Source organism: Sylvia atricapilla, chromosome 1 (assembly GCF_009819655.1).
Source record: "Sylvia atricapilla isolate bSylAtr1 chromosome 1, bSylAtr1.pri, whole genome shotgun sequence".
NCBI classification, from domain to species: Eukaryota; Metazoa; Chordata; class Aves; order Passeriformes; family Sylviidae; genus Sylvia; species Sylvia atricapilla.
In genome coordinates, this window is record NC_089140.1 from 3,239,097 (window position 1) to 3,257,659 (window position 18,563).

Consider the following 18,563-nt stretch of genomic DNA (forward strand, 5'->3'; position numbering starts at 1 on the left):
CTAAAGAATTCCTGCCCCACAGAATAACTTGTTTCTGTGGTGAAATTCATATTAGGAAATGAAATCTCAAGCTGGGAAGCAGAACAGCACAGGCCAAGTTAATTTGTTTTTTTTTGCACAGAATGCAAAATTCTCCTCCTCTGGGAGGAAATACTGACACATATTAAGCTTTATGACACCCTCCCCCCAACAAAATTGAGTTATTTTTTCCTTCATTTCTGTTACAAAGAATGGGGAAAGTCACATGACAGAATTTTTCCCTTTGTACCTCCCTGTTCCCTCCTTTTCTTGTAGGAGAATTCAGGGAAGGAATGCACATTTTCATTCCCTGCCTTTTTCCAGCGAGCAATTACCACCTCCACTCTGAGCCAGCAGTGCTGGATAGCAGCTCATGGGCAAAGCCAAGGATCTCCCTTCCCTGCCCTCATCCTCCTTTGCACAGAAACTAAAAAAATAATACAATGAAGATTGGACTGCAGTCCTCCTCTCCTTTGTTCTTTCAGTGGTGGAAAAGTCCAAGAACTTTGTAGAAAAAAGTAAAGCTTAGTAAGGGCTCAGAGAGTTAATGTTTATGGAGTGGTTGGTTGGAAATAACCTTAAGGACCATTAATCCAATTCCCCTGACATGGGCACAGGACATATGAATGTGACTTTGTGCAGCTTCTTTTGAGGATAAATAGGACTGAATTATCTCAGTTTTGCCATGCTGAGATAAGCGTACACAGAGATTTTTCTACCACTTAGCAGTTAAAAACTTGTTACAGCACTGTAACTTGCTCGTCCATCTGAAGATGATTAACTTACTGTGCTTCAGTTTTATTTTGCTGAGGAAAAATCCACTATGCAACGCCTGTCAGGAGTCCAAATTATTACACTTATTCCGCTGCATGTATTATTGAGTAGGCAGTTCCCTGTAATGACAGTTCTTGGCTTAAGTCTGTGAGGTATATTAAGAAGTAGGGATGTAGCACAGAAGAAGCTGCAACAAGAAATGAAATTGTACAGTTGGCAGTTTTAAGCACTGGCCACCTCTGTGGAAATATCAGTGTGTGGTGAACTCTCATAAGAAAAAAAAAAACTCAGTAAGAGCAGGCTTAGAAGACTCTTGAGTCTTTGGTCTAATAAATTTATATTCACAGCTAGACTTTTCCAAGTGATCCTCGAGTACAGGCAAGTAGAAAAAGGACGTGATTATAATAAAATGTCAGGATGTTCCTCCAGAAACCCAAGTGCTGGTGAAGAGGTCATTCTAAAGTGGGCACAGAAAATCTTCCAATAGAAGTGATCAAAAGAAAGCCCTTGGAGTTATCCAAAGAACACCATGCAAATTTCTTCCAACCCTTCTGCTCCCACCATTTATTCTTCTCTCCCTCAGTGATCTAAGTATAGGCAACCATTACTATGAACAAGGAAGCAGCACCCCTGGCAAATTTGCTTTCAGAAGTGGGGATTAAAGGACCACTGCCAACATCTACATTTGAATGGCCCTCAAACTTTTTGTGGGGACAGATAGGAACAGGCAGCTCTGGAGAGCATTGTCTCACTAGAAAGCAGATGTTCCAAAGCATCCATGAATCACTCCCTCAAAAGCAGCTTTTGTCTTGGGACTGGGTGGCTGACAGCTTTGGGACAACAGCCAAGCTGAAAGCACCTAAGGTGCAGTAACCTCCAGTTCTGTGAGGAAAACTCACAGAATCCCAGAATACTCCTCAGCTGGAAAGGACACATGAGAATCATGGAGTCCAGCTGCTGCCCCTGCCAGCCTGTTGACAAACAGTGTCACACAGAGTCTCTGCTGCAGTGAATCTGCTGCCTTTTCCTGCTCCTGCCCAGCAAAAAAGCCAGAAGGAACAGGGATCCTGATTGTTCATCCCAGCAGTAGGGAACATCATTACAAATGGGGAGCTATTGCAGAGCACAGAGGGAATGGGTGGATATTACAGATTTCCCATCACACCAGGGGCATAAACATGCTCTTAACACAGCCCAGAGTCCTAATTTCAGTCTGCATTGGTGAATCCTGTTATATTCCCTGGGCATATTTAATGAATTAATTGGCTGCAGAAGCCCAAAGCTGAAGAATTAAGGAAAGGATCAAAATCTCTATTTTGTCTATATTAATGTTTATATCAGCATCTTTTACATCCTTCTAGGCTTTTATAAGCTCAAACGGGGATCATAAATTTTTGCTGTACTGTCCTTTATTGCTGAACTGTCGTCTCCTTGCCTTTGGGTAACTTGACCTAAAACAACCAAATTTCCTGGATGTGGTCTGCAGCATCCTGTGTTTCTCTGTTAACAAACAACAAGTGCTCAGAATTATTCACTTTGGTAATTTTTTTTTTCCTTTGTGTCTACAATCAATGCATTTTTTCATAGCTGGTTATCATCCTCCAGCAAACAAAACTTTTTTTTTTTTTTTTTTTTTTTTTTTTTTTTTTTTTTTTTTTTTTTTTTTTTTAGGTTTTCTTAGGAAACAAGACTGATTCTCTGGAAATGCCTCTCTTTTCACTGATGATTCAGAGAATCATGGATGGTTTGGCTTGAAATGGACCTGAAAGGCCATCTAGTCTAATCTGCTGCAATGATCAGAGACTTCTTTACTACTTCTTCAGTGTCTCACTTTTCACTGCAGTCCCCAAAGTCAGTGTATTTCCTGAAGCTTTGAAAGTAATTCCAGGAATAAATGGAGCTGTCTCTAGGCAGTGATCTGCACTTTGAAGTCTTCTAATTTCCATCACTGGTTATTCCGAGAGGCCTGGGTGACTGACTTAGACTGGACATGGAGTTTTTAGGAAGCTCTGTTAGGTATTTTGACTCTGAGGATCTAATTTATTTTAACAAAGGTGAGTGTTATAAGTACTGGAGAATTAATTTGTGTTTTACAGAAATATACTGTATCGGATCATTTTAATTTCACCAAATAAAAGTAATTGTGAAATTACAAGCCTCTGCCATGAATAGAGGGAGCAACCCATTTGCAACATAAAAAAAAAGAGGGTGTGTCCACCAGGAGATGGATGCTCTCTAAAGATGAGATTGCCAAGGACCTGGTGATCAATACCTGATCAAAATCTTATCTGCATCAGCACTGGGTGTGCATTCCAATACTGCTTCCCATAAATGCAATCAGACACCCAGCCCTGCTTGGAAAACAATCCATTGAACCAGCAGATGGAGAGAAAAGAAATAAGAATATGGAACATCGACTGAGTGGACAATGGGATGAGGCAACCTTCTTTCTGGTCGAAAAACTGTATAAAAATCGTCCCTGCAAAGCAGACTTTGTGAATGGGGAGGGATACGGCACGCTGCTGCATCTGAGGTTCACCCAGCACTGATCCCAGCCTCAATGCTGTCCATTGATCGTGGCTTTTTTCAATTCCTATTCAAAAACGTTTCCTAATAAAATGGAATATTGATGAAATTGGGCTGATTACTTATTACACTAAGGTTTTACTGCAACCTTAGATTTTTCAGGGGACTGAGTTTCCAGTCTGGATAGACACAAATCTCAAATCCGCATGTCAGAATGTCTGGATACCATAAGGAATAGGAGCACGTCTTGTGGTTTTGGGCCACCTCCATTTAGTCCTAAAATCTCCAAATTCCCTATTTCTCTTGCTTCAGGAGCTTATTGGACACTAGAAAGCAATTTACAGGCAAAGTCTTGGATTCATCCAGGGTTCCTCTGAAATGTAACATTGCCAGAGAGGAGAAACCCAAAGTCCATCAGTACTGTCTGACTCCACGTCTCATCCCTGGAAATGAAGATCCTTAGAGACCAGTCAACTGTGCCATTGCCTCAGCAAGGATTGAGCTCTCTCTCACTGCTGGGCTTTCCCAGGGATATAACAGTCTGAAGCAGCAATAAAGCCTTGCTTTGTCAGAAAATCCAGAAGCTAGCCACAGAAAACAAGCCACGGGAATAGGAACAAAAGAGATTTTCACTGAATTCCCTTTGAAAAGAAGATCCAGTTCACTGACACCTGCCTCACTCATTTTCACAGAAGCACAAGATGTTTGCAGGACCTCTATGAAAACCACAATTTCCATGCAAGGAAACACAGTTTATCCAGCACTATGGAAGAGTGCAGCAGCTGCCTGCTGGGACTGAGTAGTGTTTTAAAAGGAGTTGACCACCACAGATCATTATCAATTATCACTCACTATAATTCAGATGACTCCCTTAACAGCTTTTTGGGGGTATTTTTTTAGCCATGGTACTACAGACATTAAAAATTCAATAAGTGCATGTTGTCACAGCTTCCAGCTGCTCATGGCTCTGCAGATACTGACAGATTAAACCATCACTCATTAATTGAGTAAGTTTATTGCTGCTCATCTGTTGCAGCAACCCTCTTATTAGAGGGTAGAAATTAGCCAAGACACAGACTTCTCATTTATCACAGCATGAAAAGGGTCCTGTTTTATTCCTGATTTCAGTTTAGCCATCCTGACTCCACTCATTCACGGACTCTGGCTGCAGCAGGCTCCTACTGTAGCTTTCCTTGCAGCATCTGACTGCTGGTTATTTCCTAAACTATGCATGTATCAGTTTGCAGAATGTGAATGCAGGCTTTTACCCAGCTAGACTGTGACTGCAGGCTCCAACAACAGGCTCTAACTGCAGCCTCAGACTGATCTCACAGCAGTGATTCTCTGTCCCCAGGATCTTTCTTCACGATCCTCCCCTTGCCAGCTAACACACTCTCTTTTATGACACTTATCTTTATTGGATATAGCTGTGACTCATCAGAGACAAGGCTGTATTGAGTAATTAACATTGCTATTACTATCAGGGACAAGGTCTCCTGTATTCCCTTCTTCTACACTCGTCATTTATGTTTTGACTGCAGTGGCTTGGTAGAACATGGCTGCAATGACATGAGCTGCTCACAGTTGCTTGGGACAGTGTGAATTAGAGGAGTACCCATGCCCCAGAAGTAAAATCAGTTCCAAGGCATGTAAAATCAAGGAATTATGGAATGGTTTGGGTGGAAGGGACCTTAAAAATCACTTCATTCCACCCCCAACCATGGGCAGAGACACTTACACTAGACCAGGCTGCATCTACTATGCTGTGTATTGAAAATGTTCATTAAAAACCCCAAACCAACCAAAAACCAAGCAAAAATAAACAAAACACAAATTAAAAAAAAAAACAAAAACAAAAACAAAAAACCAATGAAAGTAAACAACAGATGAGGAAAACCCTCACACTTTAATAATCTCTCCATAAAGTGTATAGAACCTGCTCTCTTTGCTCTAGATAGTCATGTACACCATGAACTAGATGGTCAGAGAGGTCTCCTTGATAATATTTAAGTCTGGACCAAAGAAAAGAGAGGATTTAGTAGACTGGATGTCACCATAGAAACAAGGAACTCACAGGTGGCACTGTGTAAATAATGCATATTTTATTTTAAACACAACACTCACAAAAATCACGTTCTGTTCAATTAAGTGAGATTTTTTTCCTTTGTCTGACTTGAAAACAGAGAGACAGACAGGCAAAGAGGAAATTTAATTTTTTAGCTTTTTATCTTGAATTTTATCATTTCTTTACTTTTCATCCCTAATTCAATTTAAGTACCAATACCTCTGAAACAATGTTCTGTTGAACAGAACAATATGAAATGGCCATATATTTTCGTTTTCCAATTGTTAATGGTTGCTATTTTCAGCCTTAATTATTTTTAAATGTAACCTGAACCTGCATTTTTCAATGACTAAACTGCTCACAGAGAAATACTTTTATTCAATTCTGGTTCCCAGAAAACTCATCTTATCCGAGTCATTATCTTACCCAGCTGCCTGGACAAATTCTAATTCACCTTTCATTTTCTTTTAACCTATGTTCCTTGCCTGTTACAGAAGGACTTCCTGGCAATTCTGGAAATGACAAAAGCAATGGCTTTGAAAGAACAGGTGGGAATCATCACAATGAATACACTACAGGATGGGAACAGTAGCTCATACACGTGTTTCACAGCTAATGGTGTTTTCAGAGATGTAGATATTAAATTCCAGTACTTCTCTTTCATTTTTTTTTTCTGAATGGAAGTCCAGCAAATGCTGGAAGAAGATGACTAAACTGAGATTTATCAGCAGGCCTTGCAAAGGTGGTAGTCCTTGTTTAAACCACCAAAGTGTGTTCCTGCTGCCCAAGGCGACAGCAGAAATCTCTGCCCCATTACAGCAATTTTTGCATCTTTTCTCTGAGTCATCTCCTCTGACCATCCCCAGGCTGATGATCACCTCACCTTTAACCACCTTAGAGAGTCCATAGGGCTTAACTCATCCCCTGGCATTCCTCTTGAGTCAGGAGAGAGAGAAAAGGCCATTATGGAGAACCATTTATCCCCAAAGGCCAGGAACCCAGAGGTAGAAAGAAATAGCCCCAAGGAAGGACCCACAGCTCTACAGGGGTCAGACTTCATTTAGGCCAGAGAATTGAGGTGTTATTCACTAAATCCAGAGAGACAAATTCCATCCCTGGAGACAAAGCGGTGAAAAGGAGATTGTAAGGTTTGAGGTTAAGATTCTTATGGTAGAAACCGAAGTAATCACATCTGTCCTTTGTGCTGTGGAAAATCCACCGCAGAGCTGTGCCCAGGTGATGCAGGACACACCTGTGGCCCTTCACACTGCACCCTTTGGCCATGGCTCAGCACTACCCCATGGATTTCACACAGCTCTGAAGACAAGGGGACACTGCATTTAGGAATTACTTTCTTGAAAATGAAATGCACATGATTCCAACTCTCCCTGACGGAGAATGGTCCAGAGATTCCCAGTTTTGTGGCAATCCAGCTGGGCCTGGAAGAAAAAGCTGTTGATCACATAAACACTATTTCTGCTCCCAGCACCATGAGATTTACAATGCCAAAGGAATATGCCTGCTCATCTGCCATTAATATTACATCTAGGTTGCAATGTGGATGGTATTTGAATTCCTTTTTCCAGGAATTCTTCACCAGAAAAATTATTAATGTACTCTTTGCTTCCCCAGGCAGAGAATTCAGTTAATATATTTTGGCTCTGTATTAAAGAAGGATGAGAAAGAAACATCCTAGAGGCTTTTCCAAGAATGTAATGGTTCATACATTTGAGGTTTGTCCTGTCTGCTGCCGTGTCTAACAAAAAAACCCTTTCCTTAAATTATTCCAGGACAGTTTTACTGTGACACAACAGCCTTTCTTTCCCCAGCCAAAGCTGATCCTGAACTTTTCCAATGGCAATGCATTTCCAGGCTTTCAGCCTCACTGATGTGAGTGAATTCACAGTAGGTCAGCATCAACCATTTCAACTTCAGCTGCTCCATTTGAGGAAAAGATTCCTTATGGAGCCAGAAGCTTGGTTTATGCCTGGAAAATGAAGATTTTGGTCATTATCAACAACAGAATTCATTCAATCCAGCTTCAGACCTCCACAATGACTGTGTTAACAGGCAAGGCAGAAAAATGGGCATTTATCATACAACCTTCTCAGCAGAAGGTGAATGCAAATACAGGACAAGTGTAAGTTCTGTAAGTATTTATAAGTGTCAGTGAGTTCCAAGTTCTGATTTTGACCTCTTGACTATAAACAGTTTCAATATCTAGCACTGATAAAGATCTCTCTCCTTTCTAAATCAATTTTGAGGTGACATGAATTCATCCACTCTATCAGGAGAACAAACTTACAGAATCTTAGAATGGTTTAAGTTGGAAAGGACCTTAAAGTTCATCCAGTTCCCACTCTCTGCCATGGGACACCTTCCACTATCCCAAGTTGCTCAAAGCCCCATCAAACAGGGCTTGGACAGTTTCAGGGATGGGGCAGCCACAACTTCTCTGGGAAACCTGTGCCAGGGTCTCACCGCACTCACAGGGAAGAATTTCTTCCCAATATTTAATCTAAATCTACTCTCTTGCACTTGAAACTGTTCCCCTTTTCCCCCAAAAATCTAAAAAGCATGATGATAAATTCAGAGAAATTCAGCAAAGAGCTAAAGAATGGATCAATGCTGGGGACACAGAGATAAGTGAAGCATTTTTCCTTGCATTTGCCTGAGAAAAAGCAAAGTTTGATCACACCGTGTGTCCCTAAGTGTGCACAGGAGGACTTATTCAAAGACTACAGAGGAGGACACCAGAAATAAGCACAGACCCCGTGTCTGCCATCACATGTCCCTGGCTTCTTCCTTGAAATTCTTCCTTGTTCCTACCATCTCTAACATGAATGTAGTAAGAGACACTTTACAGTGTCACATGGATAAATCTATAAGTGAAAAAAAAAAAAAAAAAAAAAAACAAAGGCATCTTGACCAAGGAGAGATGTATCCATAGAGATCAAATCCATCTAGGTCTGTATTCTACTTTAAAAGGAGCCACAGAGAAAACGTTCAGGTGTAGAGACATTTTCTTATCTATGCCTTTCCAACTCCAGGAATTCATTAGCTTGGATTCAGTCCTAGTCCTATTGTTCTTGGGCACAGCTGCCTCAATAAGGGAGACACAGTGAAGTAATGTCTTCCCAGTGGTGCCAGTGGAAATAACAGCAGATAATTCAAAGGCTCTGAGAGAACAAGAGACTGAGGAGACACTCAATAAAAAATGTGAAACTGAAAAAAAACACCACTTGCTCCATCATCTTCGTGTGATGGAAACATAATTCAAAATCTCTCCTTGCATCACCACTCTACCTCCTAATTACCATCTCCTACCTCTGGGGTGACCTTACCAGTTTCTTTCCTGTTGATTTACGGGGTAATTTTTAACAAGGATTCAATGTGATTCCTTTCAGGAATCATCACATCCCTTCAAACTCTGATTTCCTTTCGATTCCTGACATGCCCGGGAATGTTGCTTCCTCTCAACATTTTTTAAACGACAGGAGGAGTGGGACTGGAAAACAAGGGCTGCAGGTTAAAGATGATTGACAGTGAGTCACAACCACGTAATCACCAACGAGAGCTTCTTCCCTATTCAAATCCTCCTGCTGAGTTCACTTTTCTACACCCTTGGCTCGTCCAGATTAGTGGATTTTAAGCACCTTGAACACTAAATTGGAGACACAAATCTGCAAATCCCTCAAGGAACTCTCCCACCATTTCAGAGACAACTCTGGACTATCTGGTTCCAACAGTGGAAAGCCAAGACAGGGAACAGGCTGGGAAAAGTATTTCATGCCAATCTATGGTTCTGCATTTCATCAGCAGGGTTATTTCCACCACAATTCAGATTTTTGGGGTAATCCACACCTCAGCATGACCTAGCCAATACAACAAAGACAGAAGCTAAAGGTGGAATCTGTCTGAGCAAATGTAGACATCTAAATGTGATTATTTAGAGGTGACATGGTCACCCTTTATTCCATGTGTCCAGAGAGAAAGAATAGAAAAATCATCTAATCTACACTGAGAATGAAATAAATTATGTCTCAGGCTCTACTTGGTAGCCATCCAGAGATACAGACTGAGGAAGGTGACTTGCTCATTTGTACTGCAGATGCAATTGCAGGTATCAACATTTAATTAGATAAATGCCCTGATAAATGTGCACAACCCAGGAAACTGTCATTAATATCTGAGTAACTCCTGTGTCCGTCTTTCCTAGCCCCAGGGTTGGGAACTGGTCAGAAGAGTCTGGATGGGTGAAATAAAAATAAAAAAAGGGTGCATGTGGCCCAGCAGCGAGATTTATCAATTTTGATCTGGCAGGAAATACTTGGAGGGTTGGTCAGAGCTAGAAGAGGGCCCAGCACAAACTGGGGCAGCTGCACAGCAGGACAGGATAAAAACTCAAACAAAGGAGATTGGAAACACTGGTGTAAGAAATAGCCTGACACCACTGCCTGGGGAAGTTGAGTATGAAGTAATCACTGCTCTCCTTCCTCTCTTGTCTGCCTTTGGCTTTCATTACTCCCCTTTATCAGTTTAATCCCTTCTCCAGAGCAAGGGAGTCAGATTCTGGGTCCTGCTGAGATTTCATTTCCTTCAAATTCTCTCTTCCATTCAGGCTGTAAGTGATGACTGAACGGGAATGGACACATAGGGTCAGAACATGCCCCTTATTTCTTCTCATATAAAGTTTTCTAAAGAATTTAAAGCATTTAAGAGGAAGAATCCATCATAAAACTAATGTGAAAAAAAAATTAAACCAAACAGAAAATCTCAAGGCAATCATTGCCTCTGAAGCATTGAAGGCATGGGCCAGCAGTAGAAGGAGAGGAAAACACTGCTGTGAAGGAGGAAGATAGCAATGAGCAGAACATTGGGCATGAGAGTGGAGTGGGAGAGAAAGGAGGAAACATCACAAACCCCATTTGGTCGATGTTTGTGTTCACTGAACAAAGCAAGAGGGGTAAAGCAAAGGCAGCAGAGCTGAATTCTTGCAAAATGTAGGAATCCACAAGTTGTTCTTCCTCTCCTGCCACCCAAGGAATAGGGCTTCCTGTGCAGAGAATTACCAGCGTAGAAACAAGGTCTCCAAACAACAGCAGAGAACCAACTTCACCACTATCACATTTTGCACCATGTGGGCGCCTTGGAGGGTCCGCAAACCTTCATATCTTATAATATTTTATAATATTTTTATAATATTTTATAGCATTTTATAGTATTTTATAATATTTTATAATATTTTTCTAGATGCTGTAGAAATACAGAATACAGAGACTGCTCATATCCCAGACCCAAGTTCTGTATATGACCCTCCTTGGGTCACCTGCCAAAAAAGGTGAATTTTTCTTTTAAGTCACAGTAACTTGACCATGGTTCACAAGCTCCTACAAGCTTCCTAAAAGCCCATAGCCCCATTCCAGACCTTGCAGCCCCACTGAAAAGAAATAAATTCACAAAAAAAAATTATATATTGAATATTTCTATGGGAATTTTCATGCAGGAGTAGTCATAGAGGTAATTGTGTGCTTCTTCTCTGAATATAAACAGAATTTTTTTCACCAGTCAGGGGGGATTTCTTCCTTCTTTCAGTTGTTTCTGGCAAGCAAGAGAGTTATTCCCTTTTTTTCTCTTTCTTTGAAGAAACAAGCTGATAACATTTCTCCACTAATTGCCATTATGAGTAAGTCTTAGCGTTGAATATAAAATAATTATATGAGCAATTTTTTATTTTTCCCAATAAAAAATAGTTTGTGTGGAGCAGGAGAAATTCAAGAGGAATCAAGGCCCTGAATTTAAAACTGCCTAATTTCTGGAGAGTTACTTCATCTTCGGGGAGTTGTGTGGTGAAACATCTCCCAGAAATTCAACCAGTAAGGAGGTGGTAGAAGTTTGTTGATATCCCATCCTTTAATGAAAGAGATAAAGCTTATTGGAATGAGCGTGGCAGGATCTGGCTTGAAATAAGTATCATGAAATCATTAAAGGTGAATCTTGAGGTCAGGATTTAGAGTGAAATGCTGCAGTTAGTTCCAGATGTGAAATGAAATAATTTTAAAACATTTCTACATTTTTTTTTTTTTATTAAAATGCAGAGAAAAAGGCTGGCAAGCAGGATCCATGGAATGAATGAAAGAGCTTTCAAATAAGAAATACACCAGAAGCCTTCAGTGGAAGACTAATCTCTTGGAGAGGATATGTTGTTTTTTAGTTTTTTTTACTCTAAGCCACATCAGCTGTGGAACTCGTTGCCGCAGGATGTGGGGAACAACTAAAAGATGCTCCATGAGCCTGGGAAAATCCTCCCAGTGATTCAGCCTGCAAATACTGGTGCAGCAGAACAGGAGCAGCTGGGTTCTGCTCTGGGTGAGAGCCTGAAAGGATCCTGTCCCTTCCTGCCTGAGTGGGTGATAGGATTTCATCACAGTGAGATGCACAAGCCTTTCCAGTGGCTTCCTCTGAGCTGTGTCCTTTCCATTTGGAACAGACGTGGGGAGGAGCTCAGTGTGACAGTCCCAGCTGTTGGGGTTATTCTGGATTTGAGTGATAAAGAAATAAAAAAGCTGGTTGGTGAAATGCTCTCTTCTCACCTGGGGAGTTCTATGAATTCCTGAATCCAAACAATAGCCATTGCATAAGCAGAAATAGAAATAGAAATAGAAATAGAAATAGAAATAGAAATAGAAATAGAAATAGAAATAGAAATAGAAATAGAAATAGAAATAGATCTCATGATCAGCTCCTGGCATCATTCTGGGGGTAGGAGACAAGAAACAGGATTTTTTTTTTTTTTTTCTTTTTTCCTTGCTCATGCCACTTCTGGACCAGGGAAAAATCAGGAAAGCTCTTCTATAAGCACAAGAGGGTCTCAAAAACACATCCCTGGGGGAGAAATGAACTACCCCAAGTACACTGAGCTTTCTTCCCTTCCACCACACCCCACAGTTCATCTGCCCAGAGCTGGGCAGCAGAACAGAAATGAGTTTGTGCATGAGTGGAATGGCAGGACCCTGATACAAACCCTCCTCTCTGAGGGAAACACTCCTAGCAGCTAAAATGCAGGAATGGGTTGCTTTAGAGGACACCGGTAACACAGATACCTGCATTCTGCCCTCCTTTGCCTCTGCACTGAAATGCCCTGCAAAAAAAAAGGGGAGAATATCCTCCCCTCCTTTATCACACCCAATGTGATTTATCAGCTTTCTCCTCGGTTTTATCAATTCCAGTCACAGCAGAAGCAGTTTGGACAGGACTCAGTAAATGGACCCTGATTTCCAATTAGTTTCTTTGTCATTCTTTGCCCTTCTCTCCTTGGTGCTGGCCACAGGCAGCTCCTGCTGCAGTCAGGAGGAAATAAGACAGGATATTAAACTATAAATTTCTTTGCTCGCTGCCTCAGTTTCTTATCTTAGCAGCAGCAGCACAAATATCCTTCATCAAGATTACAGCCACCACCACGTTCATCCCTGTAAAGGGCTTCAGATCATGTGAGAGATACACAAATTATTACTGAGATGAGGAAGGAAAAAGCTGCTCCAGAGCAGCACTTTGTGTCACGTCCTGTCCCCAAAGCTGTTGTCATCCAGGCAAAAATCATCCAGGCATCCTCGCTCTTTAATTTCTTTTTGTTTTTCTTTAATTAATTTTGCAGACGCATTACCTAAAGCGAAAGAAACAAATTCCTGACCTCTGATAACAACCAGGAATATTCTTATGCACATCCACGGATTGAACTTTGGTCGTTATTTCCCCAAGCTTATCCAGCAGCAGAGATTCTCCTCTTCCCATGAAGGGTTTATTTGACAGCGCTGAAAACCCCTCCAGGCATCACAGGAAATGGTGAAAAACACCTTTAAATCGTCAGCTCAATGTGCAGGATCAGAACTCACCTGGAGAGGAGTCATTGAGGGGGTTCAGGGCCGTGGCCCTCCGGATCTTCTCCAGACAAGTCTCTTGCTCCTTCTTAATGATGCAGTTGGAATGGGTTGCTGCAACCTGAAATATGGGAGGAAAAAAAATATATAGTTACAAAAAAAAAAAAATTTTTTTAAACAATGAGGTGATAAGGAAATGTCAGTAAATTTTAAGATCTCATTACAAGAAAAAAAAAAAAAGGAAAAGGAAGAAAGAAAAATATCATTTAAAGTTGAGGAAAAAAACTGTAACAAACTTCATTTTCTTTCCTTTTTATCTTCTTCTTTACTTTTTCTCTTTTTTTGTCTTCTAGCAGGTCTAAAGCCGAATTAAGTAATTAAAATTCTCAGAAGTTATTGGGGGTTTTATGTGATTTCTAACAGGTTTGTTTTATTTTATTCAATTCCTTCTTCACATAAAGCTGAACAAGGGTATCTCTAAATACAGACATAATTTAAAGAAGAATTAGGAATACAATTTAGTCTTGGTTTGATCTTCCACTAGTTTCTTACAAGTCTTCGCACAATTCATTAAAATCTCTCTGGAATCTAAATCAAATTAAAAGCTATTTCTCTTATTCTGTCACATTGTTTATTCCTCAGTGTTACCTTTATTTATTTCCAGAAAATTCAAGGTAAATTCTTCTGCCAAAAGTAATACAATGTCAAATAAGCCAGGCTAACTTGATCCAAATATTTTCTTTCTGTTTTTCCTATTTTCTATCTTTAACCCTCTACTACAACCCACTGCAAGAAAATAGTAAAGGAGGGAAAAAAGAAGGGGATAAAAAATTTAGTTTATGGGAGGAACATTGCAGTCAACACAATCCAGGCAATCCCAAAGCAGCAACAAATAAGGATGCGACCCATTTCTGGAAATCAATACGAGATTTCATTCCTAGAGCAGACAGTGACCAGAGAATATCAATTTAAGGAGAATAAAAGCTCAGATTTCATGAGATCACTTTAATGGGGCAGGGCTGAGGTTCAAATCTCACACAGTGGAAAAGACCATGAAAATCAGTGCCCTGGCTGAAGGTGGTTCACTGGAGCAATTCTGTTATTTATTTCCCATCCCATTTCCTTCACTCTCGACAGTGGAAAACCACAGAGGAAGTGGTGTGTGACCTGTTTCCCCTTATCTGCTAATGAGGGACAAGCAAACAGGGAAAGAAATCCCCAAATTCAATCTTCTCTGGGTTATTTTGGAGCCCCATCTGCACAGTCCAACTTTTCTTCCTCACATCCCAGGGAAGGGAGTGAACAGTTTGGATCAGGGATGCACCAAGCACCAAAACCTGGGAGCAAATCCCAAAGCAGGTGAAATCCTTTCAGCAGCTGAAGTGGCTTAGAAAAGGAGGAAGAGGAACTTCTACACAGGCAGAGAGTGACAGAAGGAGGAATGGTTTTAAAATAAAAGAGGGGAGATTCAGATCAAGACTTAGGAAGAAATTCTTCCCTGTGAAGGTGGTCAGGCCCTGGCACAGGGTGCCCAGAGAAGCTGTGGCTGCCCCTGGATCCCTGGAAGTGTCCAAAGCCAAGCTGGATGGGGCTTGGAGCAGCCTGAGATAGTGGAAGGTGTCCCTTGCCCATGGCAGAGGGTTGAAATGAGATTTATCTGTAAGGTCCTCTCTAACTCACACCATTCATTGACTATGTAATAATCCAATTTGATGATGCTGGTGTTGTGCCTTTGTTTGTGTGATGATGCTTTGAATCATCTGCACGCTTTTGTATTTTTTGGTAAATGCTAAAAGCCACCACTGCTATTTCAAGGACAGAGAGGGTTTCCTGATGAATTCTCCTGGAAAGCTTTCCTCACCATTTGTAGGAACTCATAACGCTGCACAGTTCCAGCATCTCCAAGATCCCAGTAATAAATCTCAGCTATTTTCCCCTGGGAAACACACCAGGCACGACCATATTAGATTTGTTTGTCTTCAAAACAAACACAGTTCTGTTTTAAGGGCTCCCGAGTGCCTGGAAAAGATAAATTGTCACAGATCTCCAGGATCTCCCAAGAACAGAAGGGCTTTTGCTACATCATCCCCTAAGCATCCCCAAAGATAGAGAAAATTGCATTGGCTGACATTCAAGTTCTTGGCATATGTTTTAAAAAGATAAAAGGGAAATAACAAGAAAAACTGAGCTCTGCTGTTGGTGCAGGTTCACTCCCCACAGCTCTCCAGGGCTCAGAGGAGTGTCCAGGGCTTGTCTCAATACACAGTTGGCAGTTTCTGTACACTTCACCAAGTAGAGATTAGAAAAATTGTCATTTAGTAATAATATTTTCTTTATAATTATATTGTGAATAATAATAACAACAACAATAATAATAATGCATTGTCTATGCAGACAGGATGTGCCTAAACAAAAGGAAATATTTCTTCACACAATTACTGTTAACTTGCAGAACTCTTCAGCTTGAAACAGTGGATGTTAAATGACACACACAGATCCATATGGTTATCCAAAGTCCATCAAATGATGGAGATTAGTGAGACACTAGAACAGGTTGTTCCAGGCTGCCCCTGGATCCCTGGAAGTGCCCAAGGCTGGGTTGGAGATGGGTTTTGGAGCAGCCTGGGACAGTGGAAGGTGTCCCTGCCCATGGCAGGGGGTGGCACTGGATGAGCTTTAAGGTCCCTTCCAGTCCAAACCATTCTGTGGTTCTATTCTAGTATATTAAGAAACCCACCATGCCCCTGTCCTCAGAGACATTTGATAAGAAAATTTAGATTCAATCTACCATGAAAAGACAAAAGAGTGTGATTTATCCTTACTTTTTCTGATCTCTTTGCTAGAGGTATATCAAAGCCAGGACTTGATTGATTGTAAAGAAAGCCAAAGGTTAAAAGCTCAGACTTTACTGTTCTCCCTGCAGACTGGCACATCCAGTCAGATGTCTCTGACTAAACTGATTAAATTTAGTCAGCTGTGTCTCAGTAAGTCTGGCTTGGGAAGCTCAGGTGTGGACAGAGAGAGCACCAGGACTGTTGCCACAATATGGTGACTTCCCATCACCATGTTTGTGCCATTTCGTAGCACTTCATCAACAGATTAAAAAAAAAATAAAGTTGTGGAACATGGAAAATGAAACAGAAAGCAAAGAAAAGGAGGAAGCATCAACCTCAGTGTCAGAGGAGAGAACAGGAGCTGCCTGTCATCCCAGCTAACAAGCAATTCCACATCTGGGAAAACCAAAAAGGCTTGAATTGTTAATAACACAAGGTTTGTCTGTTGAATGCAGAGACAATTTAACGTTATCACATTTTCCTGGAAGGATCCAGGGCTTTGGTGTTTCTCCATCGACCATGGAGTGGCAGAGCCTTTAATCTGCCAAGTCAGGCTTCAGCAGCTGAAGGCAGAGCCCAGTTCCAGTGGCAGTGTGAGCTGGAACTCCAGGCCTGGTGATATCCCATCTCTTTTCCTCGAGGACATTTGCCATTTCCTGTGCTCAGCAGAGACAGTCTGGTTTCAGTTTCCCAGCAGAGATCAGTGACATGTACAGTTAAAGAGTGTTTTGGAACATACTAGGAAAAAATAAGGAACCTAAGTTGACAGTGCATGAAATTCACAGGTCTTTGAAAAATTTATTACTCTCAATGAAGTGAAAGATTCTGACTCACGTCAGTTTAGAAAATGTGTATATTCATTTAGATACAAAGGCAGCAAAAGACAGTCAGTATCTGGTTCTGAGGGAACAGAAGAAGTTGGCAGGACACTATAGAGGTTCAGCAAATTCAGAGCTCTCATTTTCCTTACGTGGTTTTTGTTAAGGTGGCCACCAAAATTATAAACTGGTATGTGCTTTGTCCAAATACCAGTACTTCAGTCTTTTCTGCTCCCTTGAAATTATGGTAAAATTAATAACAAACGTGTTATATACTTATATATTATATAATACTTATATAATTACAATATTTACAACTCATGTATTTACAATAAATTTGGTATATATAATTATATTTTTGTGTATATTTAAATATTATAAATTTGGTATATATAATTATATGTACATACCAACTGTGCAGAACAGTCCAGCCAAAAAAAAAAGAACTGTCTTTGACTACAGTCATTCAAAACCACCATTTTTCTCATTTTGTTCTCAGTAAGAATATTCACAACTGCTATCAAACCTGGTTTCTCTACATAAGTTTACTCAGTGGACCTGCAGAAGTGAGATAATGAGAGTGAGTGTCCTCAGCACTCCTGAGAACCTCCAGGATCAGAAAATCTGCTTTGAAGCCCTATTAATGCTGTGATGGTGAGATGGGAATTCACTTGGCATTTCTATAAAGACCAGATCAAATATGGAAATTCAGTACCACTGGCTGTTCTTTCCTCTTCTGCAGCTTTGTGTAAAGTCCTGATTTTTTTCCTTCTTTTTGTTTTTAAGTGAATGTGAACATTTGTGCTCCATTCAGGGTGTACCATATCAGGCACTGTGACAATGAGAAGGGTAAAGAAGGACAAATAAGAATCAACAGCAACAAAGACAGCAAATCTTCATTAAATCCTTCATGGCCATGGTTTTACATCCACACCAAGATGAATTAGAGTGTGATTCAACTTTTGCCTAAGTGTTGTTTCTAAAATAATGCAAGAGAGGAGTTCAATCCACAAGGTAGATGAGATCACTCACTTCAAGCTGAATTACACACATTTTACTAATTCTATTATGACTTCCAGCATTGAAAAGTTAGCTTCAAACATGATAAATTGTTCTGTGAGCATTGCCAAAAGAGGCTCACTTTGTCATGGAAACAACACCGTTGAGTCCCTGTTCTCACCAAGCAATGATTCAACTGGTCACACCAGGGCCAAGACTTGCAAAATGCTATGTTAAAAATAGAGGGCTTTGGAAAGGAGCTCTGATTATCTGGATTTTTTTTTTTTTTCCCAGAACAGATTTGCATCATTGCTGCGCCCCACAACACTGCCTTGGCAGTCCAACAAGTTGCTGTCCCCAGAAAGGTCTGGGGTTTGTCACTTGATTGAGCTTTTTGCCTTCCTGTGTAAATGGCATCCAAACCATGGCTGTGATTCCAAAATACTTGCCACTGAGTGAAAGGGTAAAGCCATTGGGAACTCGTTCAGCCACAGCCACAGTGGTGCAGCCTGCAGCTGAGTTTGGACACCACGCGTTGAACAAATTATGTAAGGAAAAAGAAAATGCCCACTGCTGCTTTTTATTTTCTTTTTGACAAGGTCGGGATTAAACGAGCGAGATGGTATTTCAGTTTGGACTCGGGTGTTTATTA

At 40.8% G+C, this 18,563-nt stretch overlaps 1 protein-coding gene across 2 annotated transcripts in view; it reads right to left on the bottom strand.

The window, feature by feature from the left end:
- The window catches only part of ADCYAP1R1 (ADCYAP receptor type I), a 141,523-nt gene that overhangs the window by 69,842 nt on the left and 53,118 nt on the right, over nucleotides 1–18,563 (bottom strand). For both annotated transcript variants that reach the window (XM_066313852.1, XM_066313843.1), the window contains exon 4: nucleotides 13,276–13,381. In XM_066313852.1, the coding sequence (XP_066169949.1) occupies nucleotides 13,276–13,381 (106 nt within the window). The remainder of the gene's footprint in view (nucleotides 1–13,275; nucleotides 13,382–18,563) is intronic.